Source organism: Lissotriton helveticus, chromosome 8, assembly GCF_964261635.1.
Source record: "Lissotriton helveticus chromosome 8, aLisHel1.1, whole genome shotgun sequence".
Classification (NCBI taxonomy): Eukaryota; Metazoa; Chordata; class Amphibia; order Caudata; family Salamandridae; genus Lissotriton; species Lissotriton helveticus.
Window position 1 is genome coordinate 807,429,851 of NC_136069.1, and position 14,766 is coordinate 807,444,616.

General features: G+C 43.4%; 1 protein-coding gene across 1 annotated transcript in view; it reads right to left on the bottom strand.

Annotated features, from left to right (window-relative positions):
- The window catches only part of NALCN (sodium leak channel, non-selective), a 3,094,418-nt gene that overhangs the window by 165,565 nt on the left and 2,914,087 nt on the right, over positions 1–14,766 (bottom strand). The window contains exon 33 of the mRNA XM_078657626.1: positions 813–906. Within this exon, the coding sequence (XP_078513752.1) occupies positions 813–906 (94 nt within the window). The remainder of the gene's footprint in view (positions 1–812; positions 907–14,766) is intronic.

Below are 14,766 nucleotides of genomic sequence, written 5' to 3' on the forward strand. Positions count from 1 at the left end.
ATGTTTAGTTATTGCAAGCATATGCCTACTATGTTAGGACGGTAGCACGTTTTCAATTTTCTACTTGCATTCTTTCAATTTATCTCACGTATGTTGTTTAGTTTGTGCATGTATTATAGTAATTGTGTCAGAGTGCATGCAAGAAAGAATCAGTAGATGGTTGAATGCAAAGATGAATTACAGAGTGCATGTATGATGACTTACTGAGTGCCTAAAACCATCAATGGCACCAAAGGCACTTTAATAAGCCACACTGATAGTTATTGCTGATGCTTGTTTAGCGGGAAAAACTACTCTGTGTGATTATGTCAGTCTTTTGCTCTTAGTTCCTTTGCTTAGTTATTATTGTAGAGGCAGGACATGCAGCATTAGCCTAAGGCAATTTTGTTAACAGTTGAGCTCCAAAGCTTTACCATGTTTCTCAGGACATCAGCACTGGAAAGCTGTAATTTCATGCTTTTGAATTTCAAATTGACTTTATGATGTTGCAGAGAAAGACTTATTTGAAATTTGACCACTGTCAATTATGATGCAAAATACAGGAATGCTTTGCATTTATATGATTATGTAGTACTTCGCTGGTACACACTATATACAATTATCTCTTTCATTATAATCCTTTTTTTTCTGGATAGATTCTAAATTCAGCGAATCATGTCTTTTTTGTTAATTTCACGGATATGTGCACATTTCTTTGGTGAGAATCGGTCTTTATTACCCTTCTTGAGACTCTGGTCGCGCACTGCATTTAAATATCAGACATTTTCAACACTTGTGCAAGATATGAAGAGGATTTAGAAAGGCTTTGATACCTGGGCGAGGTGGGAGATGAAGAGGCTGTGCTATCTTCAGTCTGCTTTTCAGATCTTCCCATCTTCTCTGGTCTACTGTCAGCAAAGCAGTCCCCTTAATAAACAAAGGCAAGCATTACAAACATTCACTGCACAGGCTCAACCCATACAATAACATGCACTTGAAAATAACTGCTGCTCTCACTGAGTAGCAACTAATGACATGAATTTTGCTGCAGTAAGATGGAGGGCAAAATAGAGAAACAATAACGAAGATCAGTGCCGAACAGACTGGCACAGCACTGTGATAACTGTTGATTTTTGTGCTTCTCGGTGGCGTAACAAAAGTCCCCACAGCTCCCGCAGTGCGCGTGGGGACCCGAGCTCCAGGGGGCCCACTCAGCAAAAGTGGTAAGTGGTGGGCAGGGATTAAAAAGAATGTACACGAGTGAGGTAGAAACAGGAAGAGTAGATTGCTGAAAGAAAGATCCAGGAGGCAGACTTGTCTAAACAGACTTTGCATTAGGCAAACAAGGAATTCAACAATGGTGGCGGCAAGCTCCTAAGCGAAACGTTGGGCTCCTGCATTTACTTTTTTAACAGATTAAGTGCCGGGGTTTGGTCCCTCATAAACAAGGAATTAAACGAGGATGAGGAGTGTGTTATGTCCCAAGAGGACGAAATACATCAAAACCCGATTTCCTGTATGCTGCACATCAATCAGGGTTTAACTGGAAGTGGTCCTCCATTTCCATTGATCTGGGAAAAGGTTACGTCTAAATCGGTCATGGATGGTGGACTTTTAAAGTGGTATAGTGTAAGTGTTTGCATCGAGCTGGGTAGTCTATAATTTCTGATCATACCAGCATCGTCCATGCATTTAGAGTACCCATGGATGTTCAGCTTTCTTTTCCCTCACAGCAAAAACAGACTGAGAGATCATCCGGTCTATTAGGGGACTGACTAGCTTATAGACATGCAAAGAGCAGTAATCTAACAGTGTATTAGTCTTGATCTGACACCAGGTAGGCTACTCTGGACCTATCAGGTTTTTACTGGCCCACTCATTATGGTAAATATGTTGATGATTAACATCAATAGGCATTTTTGTCCTCAAAATGCAAATGGGAAGTCAATAGACAATAGGCAGCAATTTGGGGAAGGGGTAATATGAGCCCATTTCTAGCGTTGGCTCCTCCGCAATGGGGATGAGCATCAACCCACTGCCTGGATCAGAGCCAGCAAACTAAAAACAAAAGGATGGTCTAGCACCGTTTTATTTTTCATTTGCTGGCTCTGAGCCAGGCAGTGGGACGATGCTCATCCGCCATTGCAGAGGAGCCGGCACTGGAAGGGGGCTCATATTAGCCAGCCAGCGCTGTAGGGAGGAGGAGTTCTATGTGCACTCCCTAAGTGCGCATATGTGTGTTGGCCAACCATCTCAGGCTGGCCAAACAGACATGCGCACTTAGGTTTCTCCAGCCCGGCTACATTGAACCGCTGTCTGGAGAAACCCCACAGACTCCCTTGTCTGAGAGGAGCATCTTTCCAGCCCACTCATTCCAATCTCCACTCTGCTCTGCAGCACAGGGATTGGATGGGAGTCTGTCCCAAGGGTTGCTGGGACCAGGAAGAAGACAGGAGGCACCACGCGACATGGGAGGCAGCCGGCAGCTTCAGGTAAGGTCCTTTTTTAAAATATACTATTACAACCCCCCACATCAGCCCCCCCGCAGGCGACTCCTCCAGTGTTGCCTTCACCCACTCACCACCCTATGTTTGTGGTGGCCACCACTGCCCCTTTCCTTCTCTCGTTTTGCGACAGTGATGCTGTAAACCCTATGATAATGCAATCAAGCAAGATTGGAATAAAGATTAGAAAATGGACTCCCATTCATGTGGAGTCTAAAGTTTTCCAATCTTTTGAATCTGCTTTGCATGTTTCTGGGCCTATCAATACTCAAGTAGGAATGACCCATTATTTTCAACTTGACAAATGGCAAGTGCATCATTAGACACATGGATATAACTCATCCAATGGTCCAATCAGACAAGCTGCAGTTCTCATCAAAACTAACCAGAGCATCATCCACCATTAGGACCTTAATTAATTTGGGTGCATCTATCATTCCTAAGCCAGAAGGGTCAACTCCTCCATTCGGAGGAGGCAGTCAAGAGGGTGCCCAAGAGAAGCTGCAGATTACATGGTACAGTACTCAACAAGTCTTCAAAGTTACGATTCAGAGGTGCACTTTTAACTTTTAATTAGCCCAAAGTGAGCCTCATAGAGATTAGCTACACAGATCAGCTTGCTGAAGGAGGTTTCCTCCTGATAAAGCACTACTTGTCTCTCAACAGGATTGTTTTGTAGTCCAGGAAGGCAGAATATTAGGAAACACATCACAGGGCAATACAGCAAAAGGGCCACATTTACAAAGGGCTTGAGTCGCCCATGTAGTACAAAAGACAAAGTAAGGCATCGCAAGCTCTTAACTGGGATTTACTAAGTCAAGCAAAGTCACCTTGCGTGGTTTAGCAAATCCAAGGTAACGCAAAGTAGCGCATTTCAATGCCTTGCATTACCTCGTGGCAGGGAAGCGTTCCATGGGTAGAGTGTGGGCATTCCCACAAATCCTCACATTAATTTTGGAACATTCCCAAATTTTTAAAGAGTTGTAACGTGGGAATGCATCAAAATAGTATGCCTCCCACACCCAGGCGTAACATGGAGAAATATCTATTTCCACATGTGATGCATTCCCCATCACACATAGAAAAAGGAAAATGCCTTTAAGGATTGCTTGTGTGCAGGAAGGTGCCCTTTCCTGTACAAAAAACAGTCCTGATTGTAGTGCAGGCAACCGTGCATGATGATGCAAGGGTGCCTGCGTTGGTGCTCGGCAGCACATGGTGCAGCAGCACAAGAGGGCAGTAGAAATGCACCATGTCTTTGGAAATAAGGCACATTTCTGATGTCATCCTTTCACGCAACGCAGCACAGCAAGTGGCCGTGCTATGTTGCGTTGCTTGAAATTTTAGTAAATCTGCCCCTATTCATGCATGACCTTCAAGTTTGATGTCATCAACTATCCAGCTAGTTTTTAAACATGATTAATGAGTATTTCACAGAATGATTTCCAGGATCCATATGTTTAAAAATTATAGACTTAAACAGTTATATAATAGAGCTGATGATTTAAGGCGTCATCTTGAAGAAGGAGTAGGGGAGGTTAACAAAAGGTTCTGTAATCCTTCCTGCCCCTTTAAGGGAATTGGAAGACCTTCTCGTGGTGGAGTCTAAGCAGAACTTTGTTAAAAAAACATCCCCTAGGGAGACCTCAAGCCAAAGTGAAGAACATTAAATGGGCCACACAGTTCTTGATTGCGCGACTGATGCTATGTTTCTGCAGGCATCAGATCTGTCCAGAAATGAGAGTGAAACCAATTCGATGCACACAAGAAAAGTTTTCATCAAATACTCCCACTTGCTGAGCAGGGGCGTAATGCAGGCTTCCAACCCTAAATGGGCCCCATCCCCTTCATTGGGACCCGATTCAGCCCAAGACCAATAGATATCTTTGAGATATGGGAGACCCAGGGGCCCTCGTCCTTTTCTGTAGGGGGGCCCCATCATTTTGCGTTACACCGCTGTTGCTGAGGAAAAACCCACAGTTCATCTTTGAGAACTGTTATGTGGGCCCTACAGACGGACCCCCGTGTAGTGAATCTATATTTAGGAATCACACACTTTATAGATTCGCCATGTCGTTGGGGCATGGCGAACCATCCCCTTTAGTCATTTTTCTCCTGATGTAGATTGTGCCATACTGATGGAAGCTCTTGTATGGGCAAAATGCCTACTAAGGTGGTAGGGCTGAGTCGTTGCCTCTGCTATGTCACACCCTCAATGATTCCCAAGAAATCTTACACAAAATGCCCCCAGTGAAGTAAAATAAACATATTTATTAAGACATTGTCCATGAATTACATCAGCCTGAATAATGTGCACAAAAGAAAAGTTATTTTTTTAAACTGTAAAGAATCTGAGACAGATATTACAATGTTCCACTAAACCTATACTTTGTGGGCTAAAAGATTTGTGGGAATAAAAAAAAAACACAACCGTTTCTCTGCATACAAACAGGGAGCATTTGTGGAACAGGAATCCTAATCGTACAACAGAAAGGAATTCGAATTAAAATGCTCTTTTTCAAGCTACTTGGGGCACAATTAAAATGGTTCTGCTAATCACGTTATGGGAATAACAGTGGCAAGGAAATTATGCATAATGCTGGTATTTGCTTCTGCGAATTGTTCCACGGAAGACCTGTCTGTTTGCTGAAACAAATAGTACGCATGTGCTGTTTGCACACGTTAGGATTGGGGAATGACATAATATTCACCCATTATTCCCCATTCAGAAGTGTCCAACTCAGAACTAGGCGCTAATTGCACACCAGCTAATTAGATCCCACTCACAAACACACATTACAAGGTGCACATGGTCTACCTCTACTTTGTGGTCCATGACATAAACGTACCCTTTAATGGCGGGTTGTCCCTAAAATAGTGCTTCACAGCAGTGGCACAGAATTCAGCAACCACACCTACTGTCACAGATTAGTAACGATTATTTAATGTCAGAACTGGAGTATATAAGAGGAGTAAAAGTACCGTAACCTAGGTTCCCTCGATAAAAGATTACATTCTACTCAATATCGAATAAGGGTAGTTGGTCAATAAGGCAGACAGGATCTAGGTTTGGCTTATGAATATGAAGAATTTTAAAGCTCTAGACCTATGTTGAACTGAATATCGAGATATGGATTGATAAATACTGCTAAATGAATACTATATTGTGGCTCACCAGAAATTAGCTGAAGCAAACAGCACACCTGCATCACTTCCGCATATTGAAAGGGTGCCACACAGCTGAAACTGCGCCACACTGATGGTGCCCAATGAATATGAAAGCAGTCTGTGGTAATTTGTGTTTATGTTCAAAGGGGACGTGCCGAGCTGGTCGGATGGACTGTTCCTGCTGGAGAAGGAGACCGTTTGAGTTGCACGTGGTTATTCTCCGTCCGTAGTGCCTCAATGAGTGAAACATCTGATGGACTTTAATGTGACCTTGAGTAATTAGTGACTGGGAATTATTCAGCCATTCCACCCATCACTTTTTTGATTTTTGATTTTTTTGTCAGTGATAAATACTCTACGCTGAGGAATTGCAGTGACATAAAAAACGAGACAGGGCTTTAAATGGGATGAAAAATCTGGGGGGGGTGGTCTCTCAAAGGGGCGTGGCGATGTAATAAAGGGCGTGGTTAAAAAACACAGAAATTAAAATCTGTGTTTAGCATAGTGTGCCGCCTGACTGGCCTTTTGCTGCTCCTGTCACTGCATCAAAATATATAACACAACAAGTAACAATACACCTATAGCAAACCAGGGCTGTTGGCAATGGTTGTTAGTTGCATAAGATAAATAAACCACAACTATGGCTTTGTTGTATAGAATATTGATAATGCTTCAGTTTCGAAATGAGACTATACAAGAACTACAACTAGTCTCTTTGAAGTGACAGCACAGGCAGTGGAGGGAGGCACTGCTACAGAGTTAAGATTTTTTTTTTTCATTTTGAGGGTGAGGGTAAAAATGTAGAGCTCGATAGGGACCGTCTCGGCACTTGCTTTTTAGAACTGCCAGAGCTGATCACCGGCAAGACCCGGCCCACTTAAAGCACTGACAGGGACCATTATAGTGTACAGGAATTCATATGAAGAGGCAAACGTGGCAGTAAAACGGAAAATGCAGGGCCCAATAGTCTTTTTGAACACCATGGACGAAGGGCTAAAAAAAGTGCCCTGCTAGGAGCTAGAAAGATTTAAATAAATACACTTCTGTATAAGGATGCAACCTGTTGCCATGGACGTGGTGTGGAAGTTACTTCTGGCTGTGCGCCCCTGCTAATTTCTTACATCTAAAAGGATGCTTTAATGAAAATCATTTCAGACACGTACAGTAAGAGCACGGAATTCTTGTCACAAGCAGTGGGGGGACGCTGCTCCCGCTGAGACACTTCAAGTCTCGTCAGAGGAATGTGGCAGCTGCAATCACGAAAATGCGCCGAAAGTTAGTATTGTAGAGAGAAGTTATTTCTTCCTGTCGTGACCCTTTTTCTTGCTTGCAACATACAGGATGCTAATGTTCTCTCGCTGTACTGATTACACATTTTTAAAATAGGTTTAGCACACTGCTTACTGAAAAAAAAAAATAAGGCCAGTCATTTTCTTACTGCTTGTCACGCGCCTCTGTGCTTACTGTAGACCAGAGGTCTTCAAACTTTTTGATGCCGAGACCCCCTTGTCAAACTTTTTTAGGCATATGGCCCCCCTTCTGAAAAACATTTCTAGAACATGGTACGCCTCATCATCGACAACTATCAACAACTATAAACACCCACAATTCCCACAGCAAATAATTTTTATGCGGGGGAAATAATATTAAACAGTGTTTAGCAAACTAAAGGTCAGTGAGCGTGGGGGCGTGGTCAAAGGTGTAGCTAAAAACAAAGCGGCAGATTTACAAGCCCCGTACGCCATATTTGCACCGCTGTTGTGTCACTTTTGTGACGCAGCAGTGGCACAAAGCCAGAACCATGCTGCGGGGTATTTACACCGTTACGCATCCAGGGGGATGCGTCACGTTGTAAAGCCCTGTGCCACATGTGGGCTTTCCGGCATGGGGGGGGGGGGTTCCGGCGCAGGAACACCTCGGAAAAGTGGCTGAGTGAAATCTACAAGGCACACCGAGCCTTGCTGGAGCTGCGTCGCGCTTGCGATGCGACTCCAGCAATGCGCTGCATTTCCGCCGGGGGATGCGACACGCATCTGCCCATCCGTGCTCCACAGAGTGCCTCATTGTAAATGCGGCGCATCAGTGGTGGCGTACAGGTGGTTTGGCGTGTCGCAACTGTGCTGGCGCATCCCTGCTGATTAGCAGAGATGTGCCCAAAGTTGTAAATCTGCCCCAAAGTGCCTCATTTATGAGGAACTGGTGTAGGGCAGCGCCACAAATCTTCTTGCAGCGCTGCCCTATGCCTCTGTGAAAGGGCAGGAATGCACCGTATTTATGAAATACAGTGCATTCCTGTCCTTTTCCCTTGCATTGGCGCACACATTGCTGGCTAGCACCAGCATAGGCAGTATTGTTTTTGTACAGAAAGGGGCACCTTCCTTCACAAAAACAATCCAGAGAGGTGTTTTCCTCTTTCTTTGCGAGCTGCAAAATGCAGCACTCATGGAAAGAGGAAAAAACGAGGAGAATTGAAAACATTTCCCTTGTTAAGCCTCTGCTGGGGAGGCGTCCGCTTTTGGAGCTGTCCCAGGTTTACCTGATTTTGTAAATATGGGGCAGCATCAAAATCCATGGGTGTTGCGTGGGAACCCCACACAAAGCCCATGGACCACCTCTTTGACGCAAAGTAAGGCAACGCAGTGACCTGCGCTGCTATGTCTTACTCCATATATGTGAGGCCATGCAAAGTCATGCAGGGTGACTTTGTTTTGCCTCATAGGAATGGTTGTGATGCTTGTGCCACCGGATCATCAAAAACAGTGATGCTCTGGCGATGCAAGCCTCTCATAAATAAGCAAAAAATATTCTGTAAGTGTTTGAGGTCTTTCACCATCAGGTAGCTATATATAAAATAATCGGCAGCATAAATCTAAACTACATTTAAAAAGTTGTTAGTGGGAAATGCAGTGTAGTACAGTATGACACCTCTATTAGTTAATACACTGCAGAGGTCTGGTAAAAACAGAGTGCCACAGAATTAAATCTTGATTGGTGCAGTGGAGAATAGTGATATGTATTTTTAGTGCTGCAAGGTCACAGCCTGTGACAGAAAGCACTGTGAATATGTTAGTCAACATTTTATACTTGCATTACACACAGTGTAAGATAGAATGCTGCAAAACATGCAAATAGTTTTACGATAAAATGGTGCTTCCAAAATGTAGATTTTAGTAAGACCAGAGTATATGTAATGCAATTGTTTTTTTAAATAACTGTCCCTTCAACACATCTTTAGGGGTACTAAGGAGTGTGTAAATGCAGTTGAAATTTAAAGCAAGCCATTCCCAACCGAGTTGTTAATTCTTTGCACTACCCCTCAAAAAAACTAAACTTTGTCATCACAAAGCTTGGAGTGATTTGATCAATTAAAGCCAGAACAGCTCCCAAGCATCCTTTACACTTGCAAAATAATTCACAGTGCACATTTGCGTTTCATTCAGGCAAACAATTGATAATGATTTAAATCCGCCCTCCCACTGTCTTTTTCCAAAAGGAAAGCAAATGCTTTGGCTTGCTAGGAACAAGTGAAGCTGGGGATGCGCGACCCCCTTCCCAGGACTCCAGGGCCCCACTAGGGGTCACGCCCCACAGATTGAAGACCTCTGCTCCAGACATACCTTTGTTCACATTTAACTAAAGGAGTCTTAAAGGAAACAAAGATAAGTGTGCCCATATCGGTGGTAAAGGAATCAAAGATGGCAGTTTGAAAAGTTTGATTTGAATTACAGTTACATTGAAATAAACAAATGAAAAACCTTGAGCTCGGAAATCTATAACATCTATGGGGAAAATGCAACAGGCCCTTTGAAATAAATCTACATTTTTCAAATCAATTTATCACAAGTTCGCTTAACATGTTTTTTTTATAACTGATTTTTTGCAACCTTGGCCTGGCCATACGTAACAATCAACTTTACTTTTAACAGGGCCTTTATATTTTGCGCAACAACCCTTCGGTATGGGCTAAGGGGCCACACCCCCACTTTTTTTCCAGACAAGAAGAGTGTCAGCCTGAAGACACTCATCTGGTTCAGGTCAGGCAGCCAGAAACGAGACATGCGGTAAATGGGTATGCTCCTGGATGCCTGGGCTGAACTTTGCCAGGCTGAGGATTTCACAGCCCTGTGGGCTTGACCTCAGCCTAGCAAAAGTTCCTCGGGCCCTCCCCCTCATGGGGAGGGGCGAGGAGGGGCATCACTGATTGCCTTGAAGTGCCCTGGGCGAGTGTCAATCAGTGACCCTTCGTCACAGAGTAGGGTCTCACTGACCCCAGCCCACTCTGTGATGAGTGAGGGACTGCTGTCTTCCCTCATTGACTGACCTGAGGTCAGCCAATCAGGCAAGGCAGCAGACCCAGCTCTCCTGGGACCTCCAGGGCTTCATCTCGGAGAGCTTCAGTTATGGCAAGTTTAAGTGTTTTTCTATGTTTGGTGTATGCATGCATGTATAAGTAAATGCATGTGCATGGGTGTGATTGTGTATTTGTGCTTCTGTGACTCCTCCATCCCATCCTTGTCAAAATTACCACCCGCCACTGATATTATGGTAGCTCTAGACTGACAGCTCGCAATTCCATGTATTTTTTTTAGCTACAGTAAGTCAGGTATTTTACCTAACTATTCATTGTTTAAAAAAAAAAACTGCTACTTCAGAGACTCTTTGTAATCACAACAATTTTTTTCCAGTGGTGCAAGGGGTATTTCAGAGTGGAACGGTGCTTCTTAGTAGCTACCTACTTTGTCCTTTGCTATGAACCTATTGCCCATGGACAAGACTCACAGGACTTGTCCGGACCCATCCTGGACTTGTCCCATCACGATCACCCATCAACATCCTTCATCACCTAGTGCCCCTGCATTGTTCTTAGTGCTAGCTTCTATGGCATCTTCAGTTGTTCATTGGCGGATAAAGCCTGCAAATCAGACATCCAATCTGCCATCTTTCCCTCCCTGATGTCCTACCCATGGTCCTCTTAGAGGAAGAAAGGATGGATGCAGATGTGGGCACTATTTGTGTTCTAGACATCAGGAAAGGGTGAAAAATTGGGAAATTCCGCCTACTACTTTTAGCCAAAATTGTCTTATTTTGCCAAAATATATGAATGCAATTAAAAATGTCATGATGCAGGCGGTCTAAAGTGAAACCGGCCCGTTCTTCTGGCTGGATTTCGATGGGCTCAAGGAGCCCATCGGCCAGTCAGTTGCCTGACCATAATCCCAGTGGATGCTGTTTATGCCTTCGGGATTACGATGTTGGTTTCCAACAGACTTTCCAAGATCGGGCTTTCTGGCATGGAAAGCCTGTCGGAAAGTGACTATTTGGGCACCTAACAGGGCCCCCTTCTCTCTGGTCTCCGGAGGGGGCCAAGGGGGCACCTATTGTGCCTTCCTGTTGATCCCTTCACTGTGCGCCAGGCACCTTGAGGTACCTGCCACACGTTGCCAGAATGAACAAATTCTCCCATTTTTCTAGGGGAGCTTGTGCTACGGCCGCTGCACAAGCTCCCAAAGAGAAATGGGAGTATGGGACTGCACCAAGTGCTGTCGCATTGTAATGCTGCTGTTTGGACCGCTGACCGGACGCCAGTCAGTCCTGATCCTCACGTTCGCCCGACAATGTAATAATGCCCTAAATGTTTCAAATGAAATACTTCAAACTAAGGCCAGAACACCATTTTCAACCGTCAAAAAAGCATTACTTATAACAGCCAGGAATTCAAAGAATGATTCCTGACAGATGCAAATGGATTAACTATGGCAGATTTCTCTACCACCAAGGCAGTAAAAACTCTCCTCTCATGGCGAAAAGCTAAAATCCTCAACCAGAACTAGAGGTGGGGGTGGGGAAAGGGATTTTTCTAAAGGTAAGTGTTTTCCCGTGAAGAACAAAAATCATTAGTACATCTGGCTGCATTTGTACAAATGTTCATTGGGGAAATGAGAACATAGGGAATGTGCTCCCTGACGTTCTCAGTCCATTGTCTAGAAACTTCCACATAGTACAGTTTTTCAATAAGCTCCTCAGAATGTTTGTGAATATGCAAAAGTAGTTCATTTTCAGGTGTTCATAGAAGTACTACTACAGGTGAATATTTACTATTTAAATGCTTTTTTAATATTTAGCCTTAATACCATGCTCCTAAAATAGGTGATGTTCAGTTGGGTAAGATAACTATAGTACCAACATGAAGATATTAACTTCCGCAGAGCCTCTTCTTGATGTAGGAGATGATAATGCATTAACCAAATGAAGGATGAAGAGGCCAATCGGCCATGGGCGAGATTACAACCAGTAAAATAGTCTCTGAAATTTTGAAATGTGGTGGCAGTAATTTCACAGACGGTAATTCTTCTGATGCCAAACTTACAACATGCCATGACAATCAGCGGATTTTACAGAACACAAATCTCTACATCAGACAGCAAGAATTGTGTCAGACTTTGACCCTTGATCCAATGTTATTCTATAATCTTCTATATCTGCAATAGACATGTAAAGAGCATCAATTTAACATTGCCATATTAGTCCTGAATTTACATCAGGGGCCGTATTACATGAACTGCCCCGAGGGCACAGAGGGCGAGTACGCTGTTTTTTGCACCCTGGGGCACTGTAGTATCAAAGAAGGGACCACAGACACTAGTGCAGTCCCTTCTGTAATACAGATAGTGCTAGTGCACATATCGTGGCAACACTATCGTAAGGACATGTTTTTGCATTTGCATGGGGGCAGGGGACATAGACCCATCCAAATGGGAGAAGAGGCTATCAGGAGGTACACTAACTGCGGCTACCAAGAGTTGGCCCACATTTAATACTCCACAAGGGAACATTCTAAAAAAGTGGTAAAGGCAGTCCCATGGACCCTCTACACAATGACTTGAAGTTTGTTATGGTCACCCTTGGCCCCTCTTTGAAGGGCAGACTGGGTGCTGTGCAGTGGACATCTCTCTGCTAGCCCACCACAGTTGATACCTGCCACGTATGTATGACATTACTACGACATACATTACCACGCTGTAGGTTACAACGCGGACGTTACATCGTCCGCATTGTTACCACGCATGGTTTTACATCGCAAGTCGTTTCTACGACTTGCACTAGATGGCGCCCTGGACTTAGGAATAGTATAAATTACTATTCCTACTCAAGTTAGCGCAATAATAGGGAATGTGTTGGATTTAAAATGCAACACATTCCTTAGTGTTGCGCGCCATCTAGCGCAAGTCGTAGAAATGACTTGCGATGTAATGCCATGTGTGGTAACAACGCGGATGATGTAACATCCGTGTTGTTACCTACCCGCGTGCTATTGACAGCGTTATAAACGCTGTTTCCCGCCTGCCACAACACGCAGTTAAGCACTAATCAGCAGGAGCCCAGGAAGAGTGGGAGGCATTTTCTATGGATGCCCACCTGCTTTGCCAGAGATGTTATACCCAGGGGAGCACATCCACTGGAGCTGAGGCTGGATCTCGGGGGCACGGGGGATAGGCTAGACCAGAGAGAACATCAATCAGCTGGGGATGCCATTTGTAACTGTTCACTTCAGTGAGCCAGCTCCGCATCTTGCCTCAAGGAGATGCTCAATCATGTATTTTAAATGAATGACACCATAGTGAGCCCCTGTTTTATGATTTTTTAAATGTCCCATCTTCTTAAAGGTCTACAGGTGAGCTCCTGTTTTATTCTATATATGGTTGTGCAGCTGGAACTGGCTGAGAGGGCATATACAATTACACTTTCTCTCAAAGGTGTTCTCCACCTGTTAGAGCTATGAATAACAAAGAAAACCCTACTTTTTCTGAAGAATACATAGAAACATAATTAGGGGTCCATCATTGCTTGGACCCTCTACATTTTCATTAGTTAGTAGTGAACCACAAACATCAATGTGAAAAATGCTGCAAAAAACATTCATACAATGTTACATGCACAAATTATAACTGAGCATATTAAAGACAGCGTCAATGTGCTTGGTAAACAGGTTTAAGAATGCACTGGTTAGTTTCACAAATGATCCTAAATTGCAACACGGTTTAAGTCCTACACCAAACACTCGTTCAAGGCATTGGTTAGCTCTAGGTTTAGACAGAGCCTTGACACATACCAAGAGGGAATCACAGAATTATAGGCAATAGCAGAACTTGAAAAAAAGATTATTGAATATAATCCAATTTCAGATGTCAAACTGGCATAGGGAAATTATAAACAATGGTCTCGGAATTCCATGTGATTGAGCAGAACACAAAAAATCTATTACATTTAGAAAGCTGTAGAAATATAAAAAAAACTACATGAAAATACACACAGTAAAAAGATACACCTGACCAGCACAGATCCTAGGGTAGACACAACAAACAAAAATTCATAATCGTCTGAAAGCTCTGCTGAAGCTTCTGATAAGTGTAAGGGCCTCAGCACTGGGTCGCTTACCGGAAAAACCTATAACCCTATGTTAGTCGTAAAGAATCAATGTGGTGAGAAGGGAAGAGGAAAGGTCCAACAGCGCAGCTTCTCACTAGGTGAACAGCAGACCAGAAGCACATTTAATAGGTGGCTCCCTCCCAATGGTGGAAGGCAACACCGCCATCCCCATTTACAATCTTTCCCACAATGTTCTATTCCCAGTAAACACTATGCTCCTATGTAAGGGACGTTCCTTTGTTCAAACAGAAATGAGACATTTCTTTACTCTTGAATTATTTAAAAGCGTTTTCTCTCTTGAGCTTTATTCCTCTTAGTAATACCACGTGAACAGAATTGCTGGCTTTTGAAAGTCTGAACCTTAAAGAAATCTCCACACTTAAAACCGCAAAAGTGTTTGTGCCCTACAGCATTAGAGGAGCGATTGGCATTGAATGAGATTAAGTACATCCCACCTATTCTACTGAAACCTACAGTCAAAGAGGATGCTATTGCCTACAAAAATATTATTGATTGCAAACAAGAGATCTTAAGACAACTGAGTAATAGTGATCATAACAGGTGTTTGAATTGCAATTCATTTATTGATATACAAAACGAGATAAAATAAATCACAACTAAGGCAGTGACATAATAAGCCAGTATGAATTCCGATATCTAAATAAAAATGCTTCAGTATACCAGTAAC